This window comes from Gallus gallus, chromosome 1 (genome assembly GCF_016699485.2).
Source record: "Gallus gallus isolate bGalGal1 chromosome 1, bGalGal1.mat.broiler.GRCg7b, whole genome shotgun sequence".
Taxonomy (NCBI): domain Eukaryota; kingdom Metazoa; phylum Chordata; class Aves; order Galliformes; family Phasianidae; genus Gallus; species Gallus gallus.
Window position 1 is genome coordinate 195,045,022 of NC_052532.1, and position 27,293 is coordinate 195,072,314.

The 27,293-nt window shown below is 48.6% G+C and overlaps 1 protein-coding gene across 44 annotated transcripts in view; it reads left to right on the forward strand.

Annotated features, from left to right (window-relative positions):
- Positions 1–27,293, forward strand: part of FAM168A (family with sequence similarity 168 member A) — a 149,347-nt gene that overhangs the window by 86,302 nt on the left and 35,752 nt on the right. For 12 of the 44 annotated variants that reach the window (XM_046912078.1, XM_046912087.1, XM_046912079.1 and 9 more), the window contains one exon: positions 18,889–19,024. The exons of the other annotated variants lie outside the window; for them this stretch is intronic. In XM_046912078.1, coding sequence (XP_046768034.1) covers positions 18,966–19,024 — 59 coding nt within the window. In that variant the 5' untranslated portion in view covers positions 18,889–18,965. The remainder of the gene's footprint in view (positions 1–18,888; positions 19,025–27,293) is intronic. 44 annotated transcript variants of the gene reach the window in all.

Consider the following 27,293-nt stretch of genomic DNA (forward strand, 5'->3'; position numbering starts at 1 on the left):
CCCGTGGTCAACATCTGGGAGGTTCACATTATGCAGAGGACACCGAAGCGAAACGCCTAAAACAAAATACAGGGAAGAGTCGTAGAATCACAGAACCACCACGGTTGGAAAAGACCCCCAAGATCATCCCATTAAACCATTCATCAACCACCAATATTTCCCACTAAGCCACATCCCTCAGTACAACATCTCCATGGTTCTGGAATGCCTCCAGGGATGGTGATTCCCCCACCTCCCTGGGCAGCCCATTTCAGCACCCAACCAGAAAAAGCAAAGGAAGACCCGCAGAAAGCTGTGGCCATTGGGTTTGACTTCCAGTGGCCACTGAATTTGAGTTGTTGTAGATTTCCCTGCAGTTTTCCCAGTTTTCCCAACAGTTTTCCCCAAAATCTCGGAGGGAATGGGGTGTGTTTGTTTTCAGCACAACATGTAGAATTATGCTCGTGTTCTGACATCAGAAGAAGCTACCCGGTGCATAGGAGTTCACACAGCGTTCTCTCCATTTCTCTACAGTTTACAAAGGGAGTTTTGCTGCAGTGACATTTGCTTGATCAGCTGAAAATTACGAGCGCACCGTGGAGCGATATTAAAAATTAACTCTATTTATGAGCTTCCTTTTTTTCCTGTGCTTTTATCTCTTATCGATGAAACGTTTCTCTTCATTCCTCTTCAGTGGATGTGAGCATGTCTGCTCCAGAGTCAGAAGCGATGGGATGGAGTTGGTGTCCCCATTTGAAGAGTGTGGAGGGTTCACAGAGAGGTGACAGCACGGAATTGCATGGATTTTGGTTTTTAGGTGCTAAAATTTCAGAGAACTTCCCATACAAGAGAAGGTCCCATCTATTTTCTATCTATACCATAACAGTGTTGATCACATTTTTTTTCTCAAGGACGTTCTACAGGACTTGGCTTTTGTCCGCGTCTAATACTGTCACAATCATAGAATCACAGAATGGCTTGGGTTGGAAGGGACCTCAAGGATCATGAAGCTCCAACCCCCCCACCACACACAGGGCCACCACCCTCCACATTTCAGACCAGCCCAGGCTGCCCAGGGCCCCATCCAACCTGGCCTTCAACACCTCCACGGATGGACGGGGCATCCACAGCCTCTCTGGGCAGCTGTTCCAGCACCTCCCCACTCTCTGTCAACAACTTCCCCCTCACATCCAACCTCAATCTGCCCTCCTTCAACTTCAAACCATTTCCCCTTGTCCTGCTCTTATCTCCCCTCTCAAAGAGTTGCCTCCCCTCCTGTTTGTAGGCTCCCTGTAGGTCCTGGAAGGCTGCACTGAGGTCACCCCGCAGCCTTCTCTTCTCCAGGCTCAACAAGCCCAGCTCCCTCAGCCTGTCTTTGTAGGGGAGGTGCTGCAGCCCTCTGAGCATCTTTGTGGCCCTCCTCTGGACCCTCTCCAATTTTTATGTGGTTCCTTGATAGACACTGTAAATCGTCATACTGCTACCAGCAGCTTGTTGATGGTAGCTCTGCATCCTCTTCCCTCGTTGTGCATACAGCCCATAATGCTTGTAGGCACGTAGCAGCGTCCCATAAATCCTCACTTAGCCCAGCTGCCTGCATTCAGCTTCCTTAATCTCTCCCCATCAATCTCCATCCTTCTCGTCGCTTCGCGACGGTTTCCCCCCAGTTGGCTCAGTGGGATGCAGTTGGGTTCGTGGCACAAAGCTGGGTCACTGTGGGCCATGATGTGGTTGGTGGTACTCATGTGATGAGTTGAGTCGGTTGTAAGATGTGTGACTGTATCTTTCTGATTGTTGGCACAGAGTTTTTGTAGAGCCATCGACTACCCCAAGCTGGAGGGTGCCCATAAGGTTCACTGAGCCCAACTCCTGGCTCCACACAGCACCAGTTTGTTCTCCAAATGATTTCACCCCTTTGTTGTGTGTGTGGTTTAGAGAGAGCTTAGCTTTCCCTAATAGTAATCCTTACTGTAATGACTGCCTTCATGAGCCACGTACCCAACAGAATACCAGTAGATAGAATCCCAGAGTGGGGTTGGGTTGGAAGGGACCTCCCAGATCATCCAGTTCCAACCCCTGCAGCCTGGCATTGTGCCTCCAGGGATGGGGCACCCACAACTTACTTGCTTAACGTAATTGCTGCCAGTCGTTAGTAACTGCTGGTGTCTGTATTAAGTAGTTTTTGCTGCTTGGGTTTCTTATTTGTTCTTACATTATTTGAGTGGTTGTTTGCATTTTTGTGACCAGCTAATGGGTGGTGTGAGAGACGGTGTAGAGCAAAGCATGGGACCAGCAGCCTCCGTGAAGTGCAGTGAGAAACCTCCAGGCACAGCACAACCAAAATCCTTCCTGTGAATCATAGAATCACAGAATGGCTTGGGTTGGAAGGGACCTCAAGGATCATGAAGCTCCAACCCCCCCACCACACACAGGGCCACCAACCTCCACATTTCAGACCAGCCCAGGCTGCCCAGGGCCCCATCCAACCTGGCCTTCAACACCTCCAGGAATGGACGGGGCATCCACAGCCTCTCTGGGCTCGTGATGTGCACAAAACCCGTTTTGTTGGTAAATAAGAACAGCAGAACAGCCCCAGGCAGCTGCTGTGTTTTTTCCATGGATACCAAAGGAGTCATCCCAACCTGGAATCTGTCCTGAAATGTTTCACTCTCCTATAACAAACAAATCTTTGAATTCTTGAGATCAAGGAGCAAGCAAAAATGTAGAGCAATAACTTAAGACTGTATCACGTTGTTTGTGTCCCTCGAAAATATTGCTGGTATTTATTAGAGTCATCTTCTGATAACATGAAGATTTATTCTGTCAACGTATGGGCTGCTTCCTTGGCTGGTTGGGTTTCTGGCACTGTGTTGCACTTGGGTTGACATCTCTTGAGTTGCTGCTTCTTGGTTACAAACCCAGTCTCTCTCATCTTCGTTCTTCTGTGCCTGGAGCTTGGGATCTTCCCCACGACAGTTGTTACAACTCTTGTTCTTCACTTATTCCATCTTCAGGAGGTAAGGGAGGTGGTGGGGTCGCCGTCCCTGGAGAGGTTCCAGACCTGTGGAGATGTGGCACTGAGGGATGTGGTTAGAGGGCATGATTGGGTGGGTTGGGGTTGGGCTTGGGGATCTTAGAAGGCTTTTCCAACCGTAATGATTCTGTGGTTCTACTTAGGGACACAGTCAGTGGGCATGCTGGGGTGAGTTGGGTTTGGGGATCTTGGAGGGCTTTTCCAGCCATAATGATTCTGTGATTCTGTAACATTTCTTATCCTTTGCATTGACTGAATTTGAGATAGATAATCTCTTAGAGCTTGCCAAGGAGCCTTCATAAATACAGACTGTGGGGGCAAAGATTTCACTTTATTTCTTAGGGGGAAATATTTTCCCTGCAGGGGGGAGGTAAAAGCTCGTCTTTATTGTGAAGTGTGTCACTGTAGCCTTTTGATAAATGAAGATAAATGATTAATGAGATAATCAACGGCAGCTCACACAGTTCTGGGTGCTGACCCAAAAGACAGGTGGGAGAATGAATGGCGTGCAGGATGGATGGTGGAATGGATGTGGCTTCTGCTTTTGATGCTCAAGTGGGAAGGGAAAGTGTATTCATATGAAAAATGCACATGGCCCAAATCAAAGCCAGGAGCTGCCCTAATGGCATTTCCAGTGTGCCCTGTAGTGACCAGACAGGGCCACGCCACCACGTTGCCAACCCCACAGTGGGTTGCCAGGTTGGCAATTGCTGTGTTTATCCCCACGCTTTACATTCAGAAGTATTTAGAATCATAGAATCCTTGGAGTTGGAAGGGACCTTGAAAGGTCATCGTGACCAACTCTCCTGCAATGAACGGAGACATCTGCATTTACAGAGCAAATCAACATGCTGCGACTGCCAGCACCTCCTGCCTGCCCCTTGGTCATAGGACAGACTGAATGTTTTCTCCTGCAAAGCTCTGCACCACTGCTTTTATCATGCATGAGAGAAAGCGTGAATAACTGTGTTCCATGGGGAGAGCCCAAGTCGTGTGTACGTAGTGGTCAGAGGGAACTTTGACAAGGCTCTTGGCGTACCCATTCAAAGAGACTGTGAAGCAGGCACAAGGCTGGGCAGCTCCATGAGGCAGGGCACATCACCCCGAGTTTCATAGAATCCTAGAATCACCAAGGTTGGAAAAGACCTCCACGATCATCCAGTCCAACCGTCCACCTACCACCAATACTTCTCCATTAAACCACATCTCTCAGTACAACATATAAACAGTTCTTGAACACCTCCATGGGTGGTGACTTCCCCACTTCTTTGGGAAGCCCATTCCAGTCCCTGACCACTCTTTCAGAGATTAAATTTTTCCTAATATCCAACCTGAACCTCTTCGAGGCCATTCCCTCCAGTCGTGTCACTAGTCATAGAACCATGGAGTCATAGAACGGCCTGGGTAGAAAAGGCCCTCAGTGCTCATCCAGTTCCAACCCCCTGCTATGTGCAGGGTCGCCAACCAGCAGCCCAGGCTGCCCAGAGCCACATCCAGCCTGGCCTTGAATGCCTGCAGGGATGGAGCATCCACAACCTGTCAGGATGTCAGGACTCCTAATGGTGCTGGCAAACAGTGCATGCTGCATGGTATTTGACAGTGTTGGGTGGCTTCTGTTCTTTATTTTTAGATAAATTTTGATTTTGCTCTTCCTCCTGTTGAAATCCAAGTGGCTTCATAGGGAGGTCTCTCCAGATACCACCAAGCACTACATCACTGTGTGTACAGGCTTTGTGCTGCTGGTATTTTTGCTCTGCTTACGTGGGTATTAAACACAAGCCTTTGCTTTCTTGGATGTGTCAATGCAATGCATTTAATCAGCAGAATAAGGATTGCTTGAATCTTTTGGGTAGCTAGGAGAGCTCTCCGTGTTTCAGAATCAGTGCTGGGGGCAAGATTTTCAGAATGAGGTTTTCAGTGAGAGTCTTCAAGGGAGATGTTCAAGAAAAGAACAGATGTGGCACTGAGGGTCATGGTGAGTGGGCATGGTGGGGGTGGGTTGGGGTTGGACTTGGGGGGTCTTGGAGCTGAGGAGTCTGAACACCGGTTCTGGTTCGGGTTGTGCATAGTGATAGGGCCACAGTGATGCATCCAACAGCATGGTGTGCTGCTCACCAGGACAGCAAATGCAAACCCAGAGGCAAATCCAACCCAAGCACCGTTCATTGGGTTTTCCTCCGGCGTCGCCCTCGCTTCTCCCACGTCCCTAATGTGTACGGCAAGCAGATTTATGCAGCTCATTTGCTGCCCCTGTGTAATCATTTTTAGCTCTGCATTAATGCGCTGAGCAAGTAAAACCAGCTAATGAGAGGAGGAGAAAGGAATCTTTTTGTAGGTCTAATGCTCTTGTTCCTGGAAGCGGAGGGGAATAATTAGCATTCCAGCAGAGGAAGCAGTTACTATGGCAGTGCGTATTGATGAAACGCCGTGGATACAAGTGAGCTAATTCAAACCAGCCCAAGGCCGTATGTTTAGCTTGGTCTTTGTTATATAACAAGTTTGGAGGTCTTTAACAATTTCTGGGTAGAAATGACCTTCAAGGAATGGTTGAAATAAGAAAACTGCTGACTTTTTTTTTGTTGTTGTTACCGGCACACAAACCCGTTAGTTACATAAACAGGACGAAGGTATTTAATCTCCTTTTGAGGTTATTTCCCCATTTATTGAGACTTATCCTGCCTTTTTATTTGCTATTACACCCGTTTGAAAGCGGGGGACGCGGATGGCTGCAGAGCCCACTGCATTTCCCCCCGGCTCCCCTGGAGATGGGCGGCGCATCCTTGGCTGGGATGGAGCAGCACAGTTTGGTTCTGCTGTGACATCAGCACAGAAGGAATTTCTCGGTGTTTATATACATTTCTCCCAATCGTTTTATCTCCATTTTATTTTTTTCTGCATTCTTTGTTAACCTTGAAAATAAGCAAGTCCTGACGGTTCTGTGGTTCTGTGATATCCAATGTGTGTGTGTGTGTGTGTGTGTGGCATCCTTCCCACTGCGGCTTCTGGAAGCTGAAATCACATTTAAATCAGAACTAAGGGAGCACCGTACCCCACCCTCAACATAGTTATGTTAATCACCTATTGCCAGAACAGAAATTCCTGAGACTGCAGGTAGAGGAAGGTGCTTTGAACAGCAGGGCGTGTAATTAAATGGCACAGCGTACCTGAACGTGGGCTATTGCGGTGATTAATATTAAATGCTGTCCTGTAATTATAACCAGACCATATACTCTGCAGAAACCTTTGTGCACGAGCAGCAGGGCGCTGTTCTGCGCTATTGACTTTGGAGTAGCTGGAAGAAATTCAAAACATCTTCATATAAATTACATTTTGGTCATGGTCCGCTCGGCCGCGCCGTCTCCGCAGGCACAAGCACTCCTTTCTCAAACAGCACGCTGAGCACAGCCTATCAGCCCCATTTTAATCCCAGAACCCCAGGCTGGTTTGGGTTGGAAGGGACCATAAAACCCCCAAACCCAACCCTCCGTGGGCAGGGACATCTCCTTTAAGGTGCCGCCCATAGCCCCATCCATGGCTTTGGGTGCTGCCAGGGGTGGTCACCCACAGCTCTCTGTCTCCTGCCCACATCCATCATTGAATCATTGAACCTTTTGAGTTGGAAGGGACCTCTGAAGGCCATCTAGACCAACTGCCCTGCACTGCACAGGGACACCACGGGTAGATCAGGTTGCCCAGGGTCTGGTCCAGCCTCACCATGAAAGTCTCCAGGGATGGAGCACCCACCACATCTCTGGGCAGCCTGTTCAGTGCCTCACCACCCTCACTGTAAAAGGCTTTTTCCTTTTATCCAACCTGAATCTCCCCTCTTTGAGCTTGAAGCCATTTCCCCTTGTTCTGTCACCACAGGCCCTGCTCGAGAGTCTGTCCCCTTCTTTCCTGTCGCTCCCCTTTGGATACTGACAGGCTGCTCTCAGGTCTCCTGCAGCCTTCCCTTCTCCATCTGCACAGCCCCAGCTCTCAGCCTGTCCTCACAGAAGAGCTGTTCCATCCCTGGGATCATTTTTGTGCCCTCCTCTGGATGCTCTCCAACATCTCCATGTCTCTCCTAAATCAAGGATGTTCCTGCAGCATGGCAGCACCATGGCTGGGTTCCTCACCCCTGTCTCCACATGGGACACATCCATTGCTTTCCCAACCTCTCTCATGTTTCCTAGGGTGGTCTCTAGGACCATCTGGCCCCATCCCTGGAGGAACGCTGGGTGGATGTTTCTGCTGCCTCAATAACAGCCCCTTTTCTTTCTTATTGTCTTCTTCAAGGTGAAGGCCTCCTTGCTGTTCACCATCTGCAGGGCCATCTCCTCAGGTCCTCTGCAAGCACTGTGTTCACCCCAGCATCTGAGTGCCAACAGTGGATTTCATTCCTTGCTGGAATAGGTCAGCACCACCAGTTGGGTACCTTTCATGACGGGTTGGTGGTTGGATTTGGTGATCTCGGAGGTCTTTTCCAACCTTGGTGATCCTATGATCTTTTAAGATTGCTTTCTGTATTTTCTTCTGCAAGAAAAGGAACCTCTGCAAGCTCTGTCACGTGGCAATCTGGGCAAGTATTCCTAATAAAAGATTCATAGCATTGTGCTCCTTTACGAGTCAAATGGTGGCCCGTAAGCATTTATGAGCAACGCTGTATGCACCGTCATAGAAAATATGCACTCATTTAATGCACTGTGATAAAGAGCTCTTTATAGAGAGATTTTTTTATTTTTTATTTTTTTTACTGTTTATTCATCCCTGTTAACGTAGAATTCCTTTGATAGCCTGCAAACCTTTTGCTTATTCAACCTTTCTCGGCTGTTTTGCCACATCTCTCCCATAGAGGAGGCCAATGGGATCCTGGGGTGCATTAAAAGGGTCATGGCCAGCAGGGTGAGGGAGGTGGTCCTCCCCCTCTGTTCTGCACTGCTGAGGACACATTAAGGATCCTGTGTCCGGTGCTGGGATCCCCAGTTCAGAAAAGACAGGGATCTCCTGGATGGAGTCCAGCGGAGGCCACAATGTTGATATAGGGCCTGGAGCATCTCCCATAGGAGGAAAGGCTGAGAGACCTGGGTCTGTTCAGCCCGGGGAAAAGAAGACTGAGAGGGGATCTGATCAATGCTTATAAATATCTGAAGGGAGGTGGGAGGCAAATGGATGAGGCCAGGCTCTTCTTGGTGGTATGTAGTGATAGGACAAGGAGTAACGGCCTAAAACTGGAACATAGGAAGTTCCATACTAACACGTGGAAGATCTTTACAGTAAGGGTGACGGAGCACTGGCACAGGTTGCCCAGAGAGGTGGTGGAGTCTCTTCTATGGAGATATTCCAGACCCATCTGGATGCCCACCTGTGCAACCTGCTGTAGGGAACAGCAGGGGTTGGATTTGATCTCTTGAGGTCCCATCCAACCCCTCCAATTCCACGGTTCTGTAACCATTGACCATTTTACTGCAGAAGCTGAAGTAGCTGCAGGAGTTGCATTTGATGCAGAACAGGCGTGCAACCTTCATGCATGATGGGTGCTTCTCCTAGGGCAGCTCTGAGCCCATTGGGCTGGCGGCGTTCACTGCAAGGATGGGAGCTGCAGCCTGGGGCTTGCAGGATGTGCTGGCTGCGTGCAGATGTGGCACTGAGGGACACGGTCAGTGGGCATGGTGGGGGTGGGTTGGGCTTGAGGATCTCAGTGGTCTTTTTCAACTTGAAGGATTCTCTGATACATGAGATTGGTTTCCAGGAGAGTGTAATGATATGAGTGCAGCTGGATTGGATGGCCCAGCTGGGGGCTGGAGCCCTCCCTGCTTAGACACAGCATGCTACATAGATGGGTCAGGGTTATTGGCTCAGCGATGCGATGTCAGCAGAAGACCAGGCCCCCCCCTCCAGGATGCAGGTCTGAGTGACCCAGAGGCTGTGCATGGTTGTGAGGGAACTCCTGGGCGTTGAGAGTGGCTCAGGACATCTACACAGCTCTAACCATGAACTGTAGGGGAAATACAGGAAGGGATTGTCTCGCTCTGCTCTGCCTGGAATGGCTTCACTTCGAGCAAGGAGTGCAGTTTGGGCCCCACAGTGTCAGAAGGACGTAGAGCTGTTGGAGAGCGTCCAAAGGAGCACTGTGGAGATGGGAAAGGGTCTGGAGGGCCAAATGTGTGAGGAGCTGCTCAGGTCCCTTGGTTTGTTTGGCCCAGAGCAGAGAAGACTGAGGGGAGGCTCATGGTGGCCCTACAGTTCTTCATGGCCCTGCAGCTCCTTGTGGTGGCCCTACAGCTCCTTGTGGCCCTACAGCCCATCATGGCCCTACGGCTCCTCATGGCAACCCTACAGCCCATCATGGCCCCTCAGCTCCTCATGGCAACCCTACAGCCCATCATGGCCCTACAGCTCCTCATGGCAACCCTACAGCCCATCATGGCCCTACAGCTCCTCATGGCAACCCTACAGCCCATCATGGCCCTACAGCTCCTCATGGCAACCCTACAGCCCATCATGGCCCTACAGCTCCTCATGGTGGCTCTACAGCTCCTCAGGGGTCAGGTGCGGGTGAGGGAAAGGCTCTGCCCCAGGGGTGGTGAGCATGGCACCACTCCCCAGGGCAGTATCTTAGCCCCAGGACATGTCTCAGTGCTGTAGGATGCTCCGGGGCTGCTGCTTGCATGTCACTGTGGTGGTGGAACCAGAAATTTGGCAGGGAAACCGAAAACATATAAATAATTCCATTCAGCTTGAATAATAATTAATATTTATCCTTCCCCAAACACTCCGTTTGCCTGCCAGCCAGTCTGGTTGCATTTAAGTCCAATTATTTCATTCAACCCCAAATGTTTAATTTCAGACATATGAGAAAAAAGGAAAGGAAAAAAAGAACAAAGAGAGGAGGTAATTTTCCCCTTCAATCCAGTAATCCCAGGGCTAAGGTTTTCATTCAGGATAGGAAGGAGCAATTCTGAGAAGTTCCATTCTGAGAACCTGGCAGCTCTCATTCTAAGAGCGATCAGGGAATCACTGAGGTTGGAGAAGACCAAAAGATCCCCAAGCCCAACCCCAACCCATCCCACCGTGCCCACTGCCCACGTCCCTCAGTGCCACATCCCTACAGCTCTGGGACACCTCCACGGATGGGGACTCCCATGTTCCCATGCATCATCACTGTTTGGAGAAGAAATATTCCCCAGTATCTACCCTGAACCTCCCCTGGTGCAACGTGGGGCCATTAACCTCTTGTCCTATCACTGTTAACGGGGAGAAGATCACCAAGCTTTAGGATATTTGGGGATGCTTTTCCTATTTGTTTATAATCCTGTTCATTCTGCCCAGCCAATCTGGACCGTAGTCCAAGTGAATGTCCTCACTGCAAGCTTCTTCCTCTTTGTATTTTCCCAGTTGTGCCATAAATCTGAAGGTCATAGTGTAAGGAAGGTTTTGCAGGACCACTAGGAGTCATCTCTGTACACTGTAAGGGTTCAGATAAGCCCCAGAAATAAGAAAATTAAACCCAAATTCATTTCCTTTCAGAAAGTAATTCCTCTTGAGTTCCTGCCCCCTAGTGAATGCATATTGGGGTCATCAAGCACATAATGGTAAGCATCTTCCATAGAATGATAGAATGGCCTGGGTTGAAAAGGACCACAATGCTCATCCAGTTCCAACCCCCTGCTATGTGCAGGGTCGCCAACCAGCAGCCCAGGCTGCCCAGAGCCACATCCAGCCTGGCCTTGAATGCCTGCAGGGATGGGGCATCCACAGCCTCCTTGGGCAACCTGTTCAGTGCGTCACCACCCTCTGGGTGAAAAACAGCAGCTCCCTGAGTCGTGTTCTGGTTAGAATGCTAAAGCAGTGCAGTGTAATATTGTCTGGTATTAATTGTTGCACAGATTAAGAGGAATAACTCTTTGGGTTTTGTGAGCAGAACTGTGCTCCGTGCTCAGTTTAATGTACGTGTACGACTCAACCTCTGGGAAGCAAAGACCTTCTCCAATATTCATTGACCCAGTCCTTCTAAGATCTTGAACTTGCACACCTGATGAGGTGATACACTTGCTTTCTCTTTGTGTGTGTAAATTACACTTCTGGAAAGCAATGCAGGACAGGAGATCCATCTTGCAGCAACTGAAGTGCCTCTTCCTGAAATTTCTTGGAAAAATCCTCATTCTTAAGCCTTGCTTGGCCACGCTCTGCCCTTGGCAATTAATAAATTAGCTTTATCCCATTTCCATTTCCTTTGAAAACGAAATACATCTGCATTTTCTTTAATCTCCTGAAAGCCTGCACAAATGACACCAAAAAGCTTTTTGGAAAATTGCTTGAAAGCATCAACAGGTCGGGCAGCAGCTCACAGTCACGCCAATGTCTGGGAACTCTCCTTTTAATTCTTTTGTGGGCCACTGAGGGTCTGTTCCAGGAAGTTCCTCTATACATCCCTAATGCCATCGTTTATTTAATACAACTGAATGGCAGCCCATGTTGTTTATAAAGCAAATCTGGCTGAGCTGGAGGAAGGCTCTCAAAAGCAAGCCAGCCTTTTGAAAGTCATCGTGATGAGAGCATGATAAGAATGGGTAATGCCACCACTTCCTTATCTCGTCTTTCATTTTGCACTGTGGCTTGAAAGTGAAAATGGTGGTGATATTCCCTGGGGTTGCTTTTATCCAGATGGTAGTGGCTGAGCTGCTTCTGTGTCGTGATGTGAGCCCACCGTGTTTTAGAATCATAGAGTCACCAAGGTTGGAAAAGACCTCCAAGTTCATCCAGTCCAACTGTCCATCTGCCACCAGCACTGCCCCACTAAACCACGTCCCTCAGTACAGCATCTGTATGTTTGTTGAATGCTTCCAAGGACAGCAACTCCCCCACCTCCCTGGGCAGCCCATTTCAGCACACGGTCATTCTTTTGGAGAACAATTTTTTCCTAACATCCAACCTGAATGTAGCTTTGTGGATTTGTGTCCTGCCCTTTGGGACCCTTGGCATCCCACAGGACGTCTGTCCTTCTGTCCTTACAGACACACCATGCAGCGTCTGGGGGGAAGAGCTGTCATAGGTTTTGGAGGGGACCCATCGTCGTGTATTGCATCGGTCTTAAGAACACATTCAAGGAAATGCTTCCAATGAACTCAGGAAAATTTACAGCATGGTCTGAAGTGCTTCACTATGCACGAGCATTTGTTCCTTTTGGCCATGAGTACATTACATTATGAGAGCACACACTTCCATAAAGGGGGTGGGACAGCTGTAGCATCTGCAGGTTGGGTCCTTCAATGCACAGCAGTGTCACACGTTGCTTAGTAATCAGAAAACCACCCTAAAATGAGAGCAACAAAGGGCGTCGAGAGGGCGTCAGCATGGGGTCTGCACGTGGGGCCGTGCACCAGAGGCTCATCCCAGCAAAGGTAGAACAATGAGGTGCTATGAATCCTGTCCTCAGTAATTAGCTAATTATTAATGCCTCGTTTCTATGAAATATGTTGGAGATAAAGGTGCGTGAGCCTCTGTGTGATAAGGCCAGGCCAGTCCAGGCTCTGGGCACCTGATCTGGATGTGGTGTCCTTCGTTGCAGGGGAGTTGGACTAGGTGACCTTTAAAGGTCCCTTCCAACCCTAAGGATTCTGTGATTGCATGATAACTGCTTGTAGACCTCTTTATAATGACGTTTAGCTTGGCAAACCCATCCCTCAATACAACTTCTGATAAGCAAAGAGAAAAAAAAAGCCCCCAAACCAAACAAAATGCCAATAAAAAGATGTATAGAGATGAAATCTTTGTGGGATGATAGGTGCATGTTGAGATTTGGACTGAAAATGCTGCATCTCAAGCTACTTCAGGCAAGTTTTCGCTGTCATGGAATATGAATTCAGCCCCGTGACACTGATTTTATTATACACTCCACTAAAGCAGGTTATTGAGTTATGTAGGTTGTGTATAGCTATGGAAGACAGATAAGTATGGGAATTACAGTGCTTGCTCTTTTTTTCACCCTTGCGACTGCAAATTCTAAGCCTGAACCATCCTACACATTCTTCAGTGCACTAAATCCTGAGAATACAGCTGAGCCTTTGCAGAGTCTCACTCAGGTGAGATGTAAGGACACCAAAATACAGCTCCAGTATTAAATCTCCATCTCACCGCTGCTGCGTTCAGGGAAATGCCATCTCCTTACATAGAGTAATCCTGACACTGTTGTGTCTGCTGCCAGGACATGAAAAAGGCAGTGACCCTTTGTATTGGGAAATGGTAAGCACCATGCCAGGAGAGCTCAATGTCATCGTCTCATTGAATCATTGAGGTTGGAAAAGACCTCTAAGAGCATGGAATCATAGAATCACCAAGGCTGGAAAAGACCTCCAAGATCGTCCAGTCCAGCCCACCATGCCCACGTGTCTCGGCGTTGGGAAGAGTGAAGGCCTAAAGCCCTCTTGGCCTTGTTGTGTAGATGTTGGCATTTTAGAGGAATCAGTTCTTAAAGTAGGAGGGCAACCTATTTTTTACATGATCTGATAGTGATGAGATGAGCAGGAATGGCTTTAAACAAAAAGAGGAGAGATTTAGGTTGGATATTGGGGGGAAATTCCTTACTCAGAGGGTGGTGAAGCATTAGAACAGTTGCCCAACAGTGGTTGCCCAAAGAAATGCTGGACGCTGCATCCTTGAAGGCCAGGTTGGATGGGGCCCTGGGCAGGCTGAGCTGGTGGGGGGCAACCAGCTCATGGCAAAAGGGGTTGGAGCTATTTAATCTATAAGGTCCCTTCCAACCAAAGCCATTTTATGCTGCTATGAAGCTCAGGGGGGGTTGGAGGTGGCTGCTGAATCTTGCTGGGTGTGGGGCTGTGCCAGCAGCTCTGTGGGCCCTCGGGGAGCAGATGACCTGCAGCAGCTCCTTCCAACCTCAGCCATTCTGGGCTTCTGTAGTTCAGATCAGTGGAACCGTATGTCTGCAATGAGCAGTGTTAAAACAATGAGGAAGGAGGGCTCACACATGGCGGGGCAGCCAACTCTGCACTGTTTGCATCAACGCGTTGCCCGTCTCTGAGTGGAGATGCGTTGCAAAGAACATAAACGGTGTCAGATGTAATGTGAGTTGGATGCTTGAAGGGAAAATCAGGCCTTGAAGTTGCAAAAAACCTAAATGAGGTGTATTTGTGCAGTTTGAAGGACTTTTGTGCTGTTGCAGCGGCTGTAGGAGGACTTTTTGCCTCTGCTGAAGCTCTTCAGATCTTTACTTTCATCTTCTTTTTCAGAACCTCTTTATCCTTTTGGTGCATTTGTAAAATAAAACACCAGAAAAATCCTGTGAAGCTTTCTGAAACGGTATAAAAAGCAGGTGCCCTGTTTATTGACCTCTGCGGGAGAGCTTGAAAGCGTACTGCGTTTCCTTAGATGTTTTTCCCTCATTTCACAGCCTGTATTATTTATAATCGTCAGTCTTTCAAGTGCGGAACAAGCCAAGAGCCCAGGAATCGCTGGGCTGGAGCAGGTCATAGAACCATGGAATCATTAAGGTTGGAAGGCCTCCAAGATCCCCAAACCCCAACCCATCCCACCATGCCCACTGCCCACGTCCCTCAGTGCCACATCCCCACGGCTCTGGAGCACCTCCAGGGATGGTGACCCCAACCACCTCCCCGGGCAGCCGTGCCACTGCATCACCACTCTTTGAAGAAGAAATCTTTCCTGATTTCCAGCCTGAAGCCCCCGTAGTCCATCTGGTTCTTCTCCAGGTGCCGCACAGAGCGGCAGGACCTCGACAGGGAGGAGATGTGGAGGAGTTCTCCTTTTCTCCCTCTGAATGTAGAGATGCTAAACCACACCCCGAGCTCTGGGCCTTTGGTTTAACGTCCCTAGTGTGAAATCTTCCATCTCCTTCTATGACAGATGCATTCCTTCCTAACTACTGTCACAGTTACATCGGCTGCAGTAGTGCATTTTTAACCTTGGTAGCACAGTCTGACAAGGAATTCCATGAAGTTCCATGTTTCTTATGACCAACTTGATGTTCATCACCCATCTTACAGCTGGTTTGGTTTGGTTTGGTTTCACTGGACGGCACCTTGTTCATTTTGTGCCCGTTTCATTTGGCACCATTTCATCTCTCCGTTACACCTTTCTTTCTCATCCCCTTTCTAAAGTGAACGGCCCTTGAGTTACCAAATCCTGACTTCTCCTGAGCCTCTTCTTGCATTTTTGTTGCCCTTTGCTGATCCCCATTAATCAGGAGTTGACCCTGGCATCTGCTCGCTCTGCTCTCCATACCTTGCCTTGGGCATCCTGCAGTCCTGTTTGCCTTTAGGACCTGAGCAGATGCTTCCCTTCGTCCTGGCACTGCCAGACGATTCTGCATGGATATCTCTCATTCAGTACTTTGGATATTTTTTAGTCCCAATATGCATTTGTTTGTACTGGATTTTTGGAGGCTGTCATTTTACCTATTCGCCAAACTGGGTTTTTTGGTTTGGTTGGTTGGTTGGTTGGTTTTTTTTTCGCTTGGATGGTCATAGCCAGGGGGTTGTTGTCGATGGCTCTGTGTCCAGGTGGTGTCCCCCAGGGGTCCATCTCTGTTGGTGCTCTTTAGCGTCTTTATCACTGACACAGATGATGGGATTGAGTGCACTCTCAGCAGTTTGCAGATGACACCAAACTGAGTGGTGCAGCTCACACCATAGAAGGAAGGGATGGAAGGGAAGCCATCCAGAGGGACCTGGACATGCTGGAGAAGTGGGCCCAGGAGAACCTAATGAGGTTCGACAAAGCCAAGTGCAGGGTGTTGGGTTGGGGCCATCCCAGGTATGAGTACAGATGGGAGAAGAACTCAGCGAGAGCATCACTGCGGAGAAGGACTTGGAGCTCCTGGTAGTGGGCAGCCAACCCCATAATGGGTGGACAGCCAGCCCACTGCAGAGGTTGGAGCTCCGTGATGAAGGTCCCTTCCAACCTCAGCCATTCTATGATTCCACAATTCTTTTCTCCCTACGTTTCTCTTGGTTCTCTCTGGTCCAGCCACTTGTTGCTCATATGTGTTACCAAGAGGTTTTCTTTCTTACTTCTCACTTCTGTTTGTGAATGCATGCATCAAACAACTGTTAGTGGCTTTTCATTTTCCCTCCTGTAGATGAATAGAGAAGGGGGTCTGTGGTGGATTAACACAAAAGAAATTAAATTGCCTCCTCTGTGAGCTGCTGGGGATATTTGTGGCTTCCCCAAGGATCACAAGGCAGCCCTTCCACCCCGTGCTGGTGTGTGTTGCTGCTGGCTGTCAGGAGGGGCCGTGCCCTCCTCCCGTCCCTGGCTGCTATCACTGGGTTGGGGCAGCAAGACTGAATGTCCTTCCTTGCCAACTCAGCACCAACTGCTCTTATCAATGCCTTTATCACAGCAACAGCACAGATCGCTTCCAGAGGGAGACAGCAAGTACACCCTGTCCAGGGTCAGCTCAGGCAATGAGTGTTTTCCCCTTTTATCCAGCTGAAGTGCCCGGAGATAGCAGCAGCACGTGGGCTGCAGTATTTGTTGGGTGGACATACCATATGGGAGGGGATGGGGATGCTGCAGAGGGCAGATGCTCAGGTGTATGCCAAGCTCCTTCCATCAGGTTTGGAGTCTGCCCCTGCCAGAAGATTGACTTAAATGCATTGTCATCCCACTGTCTATTGTTATTTTTCCTGCCAGACCGTCTTTACTTGGTTTGCAGTTAATTTTCCAGAGTGCATGCTGCTCCTTGGGCAGGCAGAAAAAGCCTCTGATGTATGATTCTTGCACTGAATCACAGCGCTCCACTCGGTGTCATTTGCTGGCAAATGCAATTCAGTGCAGGAATGATGGTGGAGGTTTGGGTCCTTGGGTCTGCGAGTGCTGCGCGTACATCATTAGCAAACAACGCAGCAGCTCTATTTCTGACTGGCAGCTCAGTCGCCGTATGCCACGACACCACTCTGGTTTATTTACCTTTCTCATTAAGCTTAGGTGTAGTACTGCCCACGCTAAGAAAAAGAGAGGAAATTAGCTTCAACAGGAGCGATTAACGCAATTACCATGCTTTAATTTATCGCCTCTTAGCAGACAGATGAGCGCGTGTGACTTAGTGCTCTCCCTCTGCTGTGTTCCTCCTTGCTTGTGTTGCTTCTAATAACAGCAGGTACTTGACACCACTTACAGCACAGTGCCCTGAATGGATCCAACACCTCTGAGCTTCCAAATCCAGGTGAAAAACAGGAGTGCTATCTCCTGTTTCCTATAAAGCCATGCTTGCTTTAATTGCAGGCGTGGAACAAAAAGATATCATTTCGGGGAAGAGAGAGAAAATAGAGTAGGCAGGGACTGAAGAGCAGAAGAGAAATAGAGAAAGCGTATAAGAGCACTTATGAAATAATTCTGTGTTGGAAACTCCCTGGCTAATATATTAAATCCTGGAGTAATTCAGTTTGGAAGGGCCCTCTGAAGACCGTTTTTTTCCCAGCCCCTGGCTCAAGGCAAAGCCAACTTCAAAGTTGGATGTGGAGTCGTATCCAATTGAGTTTCAAGTATTGCCAAGAAGGGGTATTTCCATCCCCTGTGGGCTGTGGTTCTGTCCTCCCCATGGATGTTTTTTCCTAATACTGAGTGGAATTTTGCTTGCAGCAACGTGTTCCCGCTGCACCTCATGCCTTTGCTGTGTTCCCCAAGCAGAACCTGGCTCCATCTTCTCTCTTAGTCCCCCCTGGGGGTTTCCTGTTGCTACCAATGAACCCGCTGAAGCTCTCCATAGAACCATCAAATACCCTGAGCTAGAGGGGGACCCACCTGCAAAGGTCATTGAGTCCAACCCCCAGCCCCATGTAGCACTCCCAAACCCAAACCCTATGGCTGAGAGTGACGTCCCAGTGCTCCCTGAGCTCTAGCAGCTCAGGGCCATGCCCACCACCTTTCAGCTCAGGACATGCTATGATTCTTTTTCCTTCTTTCCTGGGAAAACTATCCAGCAGTAAAGCAAAATAACACGACAAGCAGATTGTTGTTTGCTGTGTTCGGTTGGTTGGTTCTATCCGATTATTTATCATCATGCTTTGTGGGTTGACATTGAGATGGAAATATATTGTTACTAGGTGTAGGTAGATGTTATTTATTTCTACTGGCATTGAGTGGATTCCTCTGTTTGCCTTGGGAACGTAGCAGGACAAAGCATGGCAGCATGGCATGCAAGCGCTGTCTTGCATGGTCCACTCCCCATAGTTCATAGAATCACTAAGGTTGGAAAGACCACTGAGATCATCCAGTCCAATCACTACTGATCTTAGGAAGTCATAATATCAGCACTTCCATTTTACAAACCAAAGTCTCAGAGTGCTGTTTTTGGAAAAACCCCGGCCTCCAAACCTCTCTTGTGTTCCTTTTGCAAGAGCTGTTCCATACAAAGCAAGCTGGTGGCTCCCCTTGGGATTGCCTGACTCTCTCTGGCGTGGTGAATTCAGAGCTGATGTGGCACCTGCTGGCTATTAAAATGTTTCCCACGCCAACAGAAGAGGGATTGTGTGTGATCATCTTGGATTAATCCAAAGGTTTTTTTCTGAGAAGTGCGGATCGTTGAGGAAACACTCCATAGCTCATCAAATGTTGGCTGCTCCGTGGCTCTGTTTCAAGAAAAGCTGTGTTTCCAACCCGTGTTTACTCTAAAGGGGCATCACGCAAAGTCTCATTGGGTTTTTGTCTCTGCCAGAGCAGTGGGGAGCTCCTGACCACCCACCAACGTTACCAGGCAGTTCACCTCTCCGGGTAGATGAGGACATTGCATCGAAGATGGGCTGTAAGACCCCAACGTATGACACAAACGAGGATAATCTCAGAGATGGGGGAAGGCTGGAAGGGAGATCAAAATTACAGCATTCTTTTTTTTTTTTTTTTTTTCTTAATTCCAGACTTCATTATCCAATATGCTTAAAATTGAACGACCTAATGAAATTTCACACCCACTAAATTTAATCATGGATTACCCATGTGGGATTTGAGTCAGATAAAAAGGATGCCTCAGATATTTGGTAGCACTTGCATAAGGTAATAAGAATCCGCAGCGTTCTTTGTCCCTTTTGGCAAATTGCTTGACCTACTTTTTTCTTTGCTTTGCTTTTTTTTTTTGGCGTGCACTGACCTGACCCTGCCTTCCTCCTGGGCATGAGCAGCCAGCCAGTTCCTGCATGCACGCAGACAGATCTCGGGGGTGCTTCCTCCTGGACTCTGCTAGTGCTTGATGGATTATTGGTTTCGCTGCTGTGGTTTGAGGTCAACACAGACCAGGAAAAAGGATAAAAACGTTGGTTTGTGCAGGAAGAGGCCTTGCTGGGATGAGGGTGTCATGGGGTGCAGGTGAGGGCTGGATGCCGGGCTCTGGTTGCACTCAGGGCTATGCATGCAACTGCTGACTGATCTTCTGCAGTGCTCTTCACCCCTCCCAGCTGTGTGGTGTTGGACTTGCAGGGATATCCTGAGCCCCAAGACCTGTAGTAAGCATGAAATTACACGTGTTCTCTGCTTGCAAACCGGAGTGCTCTCTTACTGACTGTATTTCTGGATGAGTCGCTGTTTGTTGCTGCTGTTATAAGTTTTGGGTCTAGAAAAGGCCATAGCAAACTCACATTTGGAGCAGAAAAGGAGACGAGCACCAAGGCTGCACCAGAACAGCTCGGGGATCTGCTTGGTGCTTGCACAAATGACCCAACACGAAGTGTGCTGTTCCTACAGGCAAAATTCCAATCATCGCTGGGTTGCCATTGGGTTTCCATGGCCGTTGGGTTTCCGTTGCCATTGGGTTCTCATGATCCAAATGCAGATTGATCATCACGGGTTCTGCCATTGACAACTTGTCATTAGTGAATCAAATCCAGTTATCAAGGAGAAGTGCAAGGGGCACTCAGCAACTGGAGCAGATGGTTGAAAAGGTTATGATCCATCCCTCAGAATAAGAAATCAGGTACAGGAGGCAGGAAACCAACGTGGCTGAGCAAGGACCTGCTGGCCAGGCCGAGGGAAAAGAGATGTAAGAAGAAAGCAGGGATCAGTGGCCTGGGGAGAATATAGGGATGCTGTCCAGATGTGCAGGGATGGGATCAAGAAAGCCAACTTGTAAGCAAGTGTTGGAGGAGCAAAATCCCTCCCAGTGTAAGAGTACAGCAGGTGTGAGACTGATTCATGAAGATGAATGTGTGCAAGACTATGGGGTTGGACAGCATGCATCCCAGGGTCCTGAAGAAGCCAGCTGAGGTGGTTGCTGAGCTGCTCTACATTGCATCTGAAAAGTCGTGGCTGTCAGATGAAGTCCCCAGTGATTGGAAAAAGGGAAACATGACCTCTATTTATAAGAAAAGGAGGAAGGAAGACATGGAGAACTACAGGTCAGTGAGCCTCACCTCTGTGCATGGGAAGATTGAGGGGCAGATTCTTTTGGAAGAGATGTTAAAGCACATGAGGGATGAGCAGGTGATCCAAGACTGTCAGCATGGCTTCACCAAGGGAACATCGTGCCTGACCCGTTGGATGGTCTTCTATGATGGAGTGGTGGCATTGGTGAGAAGGGAAGGGAACGGAACTGATGTTGTCCATGTGGACTTGAAAATGGATCAGCTCATTGGGTGGTGATGTGGTGAGGGCATGGCTACCTGGGTGGATGGAGGGGAGTTTTAAGGATGTTAGTGATGCACAGTGAGTCTTGATGACTTCAACCCAATGTGGTGCAGATGCAGTGAGGTCACAGCTGAAGGCAGTGATGGTATTACAGGTGTGAAGGATGGAAGCTGTTGGGCACAATCAGTGCAGGAGTAATGGGAAAGGCTCTCATGCTTTGAGTTGGAGGTCTTCAGCTGATGGAAGGGCAGTCCATGACATCCCAGTTGGGATGCTGAGCTGAATGGTTTGGACAGAGGGAGCCATGTCTGCGTTAGACATCGCGTGAGCTTTGAGGATTTAAGATTGAGATTCCCTTTCCACAGCACAAAGTCCTCAGGCTGACATCTCAAGATGGAGGAAGAAATTGCCTTTGTTGTCAAATCCTTTCTGCTTTTTGCCCAGCAATTATCGCAACCCTCGCGTGGCCTCTGCCTGCGTCCGCTGGGCGCCCTTCATCTTCAAAACAAAAAGGAAAAGCAAAGGAAGAGCTCCTGCCTCACACACAGACATATGAAAGGATCCGTCAGCAAACCCAGCAGCGGCTTCAGATGTTTCATCAAGGAATATGAAATCTCATCGCAGCTGGATTACCCAGAAGCTTCAAAGCTCTAGGAGGTCAAAAAGCAACCGAATTGTACTGAGGCAGTGGCACCGAGGCTTCCTCTGCAGGCATGGAGGAGCTGCTTGTTTCGAGTGTTGTCTTCAGCAGAGCCGTGCTGTGATTCTACTCTTGCAGTCAGCTTTTTCTAGGGCTGTGGGATGTTTTTCCCCACCCTACAGGCTTTTTACGCTGCCAAAATTAAGGGAGTTTTCTGTTGAGTAGAGGTAAAGGTGCTGCTTTCATAGAAAATAATTACAGTCTGCATCTTTACCTCAGTTGGGTTGCAAAGAGTTTGACTTTGGTGTAAAAGTGTGTGCAGTGCTGCCATCAGAGCCAGGGGTGCGAGTGGTGAGGAGTGGGGAGATGGAGAGGTGAGGTGTGCGATGGTGATGTTGCTTCATAGACAGCTACATTGGCTTTCCCATGGGGTTTTCCCCACCCTCAGTGCCATCACTCCACTCATTTGGGGTGTTCACCCTTGAAAAGGGTTTTCTGGGAAGTAGGATTGCCATTGCGACATAGGGGGAAGGATGCTGAGCCTTGAGGGCTGGAACCACCAGAGAAAGGAGGGCAGCACAGAGGGTAATGGGGAGCCAGCAGAGCAGCACCATGCTTGGGATGGGCGCCCTGAAATATACATGAGATTAACTTTATCCAGAGGGGTTTGACATGAGTTTATATTTGAAATCTGCACTCGCTCATTATCAGGGGGCTGAGGGATGCCATACAGCTACATTACTGTTTTTTTGAATCGCGTTCCATTATCTGGGCTTCATCCCCAGATGAAGATGTTTACAAGGGTGGATAGTGGATAGTGATAGGCTAAAGGGAAGTGGTTTTCAACTGAGACAGGGGAGGTTTAGGTTGGATATGAGGAGGAAGGTTTTCACCCAGAGGGTGGTGACGCACTGAACAGGTTGCCCAAGGAGGCTGTGGATGCCCCATCCCTGCAGGCATTCAAGGCCAGGCTGGATGTGGCTCTGGGCAGCCTGGGCTGCTGGTTGGCGACCCTGCACATAGCAGGGAAGTTGAAAGTCGATGATCGTTGCGGTCCTTTTCAACCCAGGCCATTCTATGATTCCCCAGTTACCTTTTCTGGCTATAATTGGGCTTGGGCGAGTGAGATACTAAACGAAGCACTGATAATGAGGAGTATTGTTCATCTTTCCAAAGATAGTGAAGGTTTTCTCCTTCTCTCGGTGCGCTGAAGGCTGTTCTGCAGTGATTGTTCCGAGCTCTGTGCATTCAGATGTATTTCATCACTGTCAGTGTGAATGTACCGAGCGTCCCCGCGCTGCTGGAGCACATGATCTGCAGGAATTTGCCTGCAGAGCTGAAGGTTTTCTGTCTCCGTGCCTTACAAAAGCTCCATGAGCAGTCAGTGGAAGGACAGCAAAGTCACCTTAACACCCCTGGAAAGTTAACAGCCATGTTTAGCTCAGTAACACAGAGAGGAAGTTAGTTTTCCCTTCATAGAATCATAGAATCACAGAATGCTTTCGGGTGGAAGGGACCTCAAGGATCACAAAGCTCCAACCCCCCCACCACACACAGGGCCACCAACCTCCCCATTTCAGACCAGCCCAGGCTGCCCAGGGCCCCATCCAACCTGGCCTTCAACACCTCCACGGATGGACGGGGCATCCACAGCCTCTCTGGGCAGCTGTTCCAGCACCTCCCCACTCTCTCTGTCAACAACTTCCCCCTCACATCCAACCTCAATCTGCCCTCCTTCAGCTTCACACCATTTCCCCTTGTCCTGCTCTTATCTCCCCTCTCAAAGAGTTGCCTCCCCTCCTGTTTGTAGGCTCCCTTTAGGTCCTGGAAGGCTGCACTGAGGTCATCCCGCAGCCTTCCCTTCTCCAGGCTCAACAAGCCCAGCTCCCTCAGCCTGTCTTTGTAGGGGAGGTGCTGCAGCCCTCTGAGCACCTTTGTGGTCTCCTCTGGACCCTCTCCAACAGCTCCCTGTCTTTGTTGTATTGGGGGCCCCAGACCTGGCCACAGTACTGCAGATGGGGCCTCAGGAGGGCAGAGTAGAGAGGGACAATCCCCTCCCTGTCCCTGCTGGCCACCCCTCTTCTGTTTCCTAAGAAACATCTCCTCCTGAAGGAATGGGTGAGATCTCCATTTATCAAGCAGCTGAGATCAACAAGAAAATGTTCCTGAGTTCCTGAGGAGCCTTTAATAGCACGTGGAGGCAATGCCTCGAGGCACCTCCTCACACAGATCCTGTGTTGGCTTGTGGCAGGAAGGCTGGGCTGGAGCTCACGTGACATTTCCATGCATTCTTGCTCACCCCATGTCTGGGAATGGGGAAGATCCATGTAGTTCTGTATTGAGGTGAATCCACTAGGATTCATTAATGGCGGCAGCCAAGGAGATGGTACAAGACATGGAATGACATAGATGACATAGAATCTCTCAGGTTGGAAAAGACCTCAAAGATCATCACGTCCCACCCTAACTCTAACAGCCATCTGCTGAATCATGTCACATCCAAAGGGTTTTTAAACACATCCAGGGATGGTGGCTCAACCACCTCCCTGGTGAGCCCATTCCAGTGCTTGACAATCCCTTCTGTAAAGACGTGTTTCCTGATACCCAACCCAAGACCTCAAGGTTGAGCCAAAGTTTTAGTCCTCAGTGTTGCCAACCCAGAAAGCTGTTAGTAGAAAGACCCTCCAGTGGAAGTGATGTGGAAACAAAGCTTCATCTAAAACGGCTCAGCATTTACCTCCAGATTCTTCAGATGGAGCAGATAGAAGGGCAGGATCATAGATTCATAGAATCACAGAATGGCCTGGGTTGAAAAGGACCACAGTGCTCATCCAGTTCCAACCCCCTGCTATGTGCAGGGTCTTCAACCAGCAGCCCAGGCTGCCCAGAGCCACATCCAGCCTGGCCTTGAATGCCAGGATGAGGGTCAATCCTTCAGAAATCCACTAAATCACAGAAACAGAAGCATAGGATGGCTTGAAATTCAGCTGGAGGCTCTTGGAGAGAAGATGCCCTTTGGCAAGAAGAGGCTGAGCTGGAAACAGATACTGCAGTTCAGATTGGCACCGTATGGTCTCATTGTCTTTTTTTCAGCCGTTCACTGTTCTGTAGAGGTTTAACTCTGTTTGTCTTCAGTTTGAACCCTTCCTTAACCATATTAATCTCATTTTTTTCCACCGAAATAGATTATTTTCACACATGTTAAGGATTCTGTGATTCTATATTTTTCCCTGATTGGACGATGTGGTGAGCTGCAAGCCCTCTCTTGTTGCTCTTTAGATCCACAATTCCCCAAAGATAAAGTAGTATTAGGAGCAGTCCCCAGTTTTCTCCTGAAAGTAATTTCTGATTTCCATATTAATCAAAAGTAGCTTTACCTTCGTACTGCCCTAATCCTATCGACAACAAGGAAAGAAGATTACATGCTGTAGGTGTCAGAAAAGCAATTAAAATTTGCACACAAGCATCGAGGGGGGGAGGAGTATCACCTCTGCACTTCTTGTGAGCTGAACAGGGGGATGCCCTGACCTCAGATTGTTTCTCGCTGAGTCCTTTCCTTTTGAAACGTGGGGCAGAAAAGTCTTCAGTGTTCACAGATCAACGTAGTGGCATTTGGGTAGAAGGAGGGAGTGATATGTGATGAGCAGGGAGGCTGTGGATGCCCCATCCCTGCAGGCATTCAAGGCCAGGCTGGATGTGGCTCTGGGCAGCCTGGGCTGCTGGTTGGCGACCCTGCACATAGCAGGGGGTTGGGACTGGATGAGCATTGTGGTCTTTTGCAACCCAGGCCATTCTATGATTCTATGAATCTATGATCCTGCCCTTCTATCTGCTCCATCTGAAGAATCTGGAGGTAAATGCTGAGCCGTTTTAGATGAAGCTTTGTTTCCGCATCTCTTCCACTGAAGGGTCTTTCTATTAACAGCTTTCTGGTTTGACAACACTGAGGACTAAAACTGAGGACGTTAAGTTATCCAAGATAAAGGTTTAGGAGCCGAGGAGGAGGAAAAGCAAGGATAGAGTCATGGAAATGGTATGCTTGAAAGTGACAAAGAAATACAGATCTACGTATTACTGCAACTTGTAAAGGTGTAGATGTGTCTTCTTGGGGTTGGACTATTGTCCTTGATCATCAAGACAGAGAAGTTCCCCACAGCTATTCTCACAAATGTCTTCTTGTTCTTCATTTTTCAGCCTACTGGAGATTATACGCTGAACTCATCCTGTATCTCTTGTAGTCCATGACATGACAAAGCACTGCTGATATTATTTTGTAATTACTGAACCCTTTGAATTACTTTAGAGGATGTATGTAAGTAGTCTCTGAAATGTGAACATGTAACATATGGTCTTGCACACAATAATTCTCATTCTGATATGTTTCTGACATGAAATAGAGCCAGTGTACACCCAAAGGCTGTTTGTGTGCCTGGCGAGGTTGTGCCGTGCCATTTTGTGGCTCCATAATTTAGGTTAATTGGAACAAAAATCTCCTTTTGCACCAGATATTCTGCTATAAAGCTTTGCTTCCGATTTCGGGTCATTAAAAGCATCTTTAATTGTGACTGATGGAGCCCTTCGGAAATCTATTTTAGATTAAAACTCTTAAGGTATTACGCATTAGTCTATTTTTGATAGGGAGAAAATCTCCTGCATAAAGAGATGATTGTCTTCCTGCTTTTTTCATTGTGCTTTGGCAGGAGGTCGCTCGGGGGAAGCGTTAAAACTCACTCAACCAGAGCTGTGACAGTGACAAACTGGCCGTGGGTCATTGCTTCTCCTTGACATTTGCAAGTCAGCCAGTGGAGGGGCTTCATGTATCTTTACGAGCATCCTTGCCTTGGAACCACGTTGCAGGGGGACTTTGCGTTTCACAGCTAGGGTGTGAAAGACAATTTGCACACAGGTTTTGACCTTGCAGCTCCCAAGGGCTCTTGAGCAGCCAAAGCCAGGCAGTCCCTCCTGCTGTACCCAGACAAAAGTGCTGGTGTTGCCCTGAAGATGCCAAGAGCATTGGGTTGGACGGTGGAGGGAAGTAGTCTAGCAATGCCAGAAATACATAAATCCATGCAGACGTGGGCATAAAACTGGCAGATAGATGGCTCTTTACACCTCATCGTTTCCCGTGCTCCATTTCAAGGCTGCAGACGACAAGGGGAATACACCATCAGCAAGTTGAAGAGGTGCAGACAGTGATGGATTCTGTGTGAGTGGTTGCAGGAGGGAAAGTCTGTCCTGAAGAAACGTGTTTTTTTTTTGAAAGACAGTCTCAGTCTTTATTTTCAATGCTCTTTATTCTCAGACGGAGGATTTTTGGTTATGGTTGTAACCGTGGGTGTAGACCCTCTGCCCCTGTGTGATGGGTCCATCACGTCTTACCAAGGAAATGGCCACATCTGGCAGAGCTAAGAAGAAATCTCAGTGGAACGGGAGGAGAAGGGCTGGTGGGAATTCATCCAGCAGGATTGCTGAGACCTCGGGCTTGTTCATCTTTCCCGTGCAGTCATAGAATCGCAGAATCCTAAGGTCTGGAAAAGACCTCTGAGATCCCCAACCCCAGCCCACTCCCACCACGTCCCTCAGTGCCACATCCCCATGGTTCCTGAGCACCTCCAGGGACAGTGTCCCCCCCACTGCCTTGGCAGCCCATGCCAGTGCCTCTCCGTGAAGCACTCCTCCCTCGTGTCCAATTTAAGCCTTCGTAAGTGCAATGATGTGCCAGCACCAGACTTTAAAATGATGTTGGAAGCCACAGGTCAGAGGGAGATGGGACCACACACAGCTGCTGTGTCTGATTTTTAGAGAGACGTCTCCCTGCAACTTAGTGGGCAATTTCACCATTTCCTTAACTTTAAATTTGGAGTAGAGAGAAATACAGTTTCAAGTTGGAGAATTTTCATTTTTACACCACGAAGACCATTTGTATTGGCTGTCCCATGGATGAGCTCATGTAGGCACTGATAACATTTCTCTGAGGTGTTTCCCAGTACAGGGACGGTGCTGGGAATCTCCAGATGGATTCTCAATGCCCATTTTGAATTCTGAGGGCTCCTGCTAACATCCGCT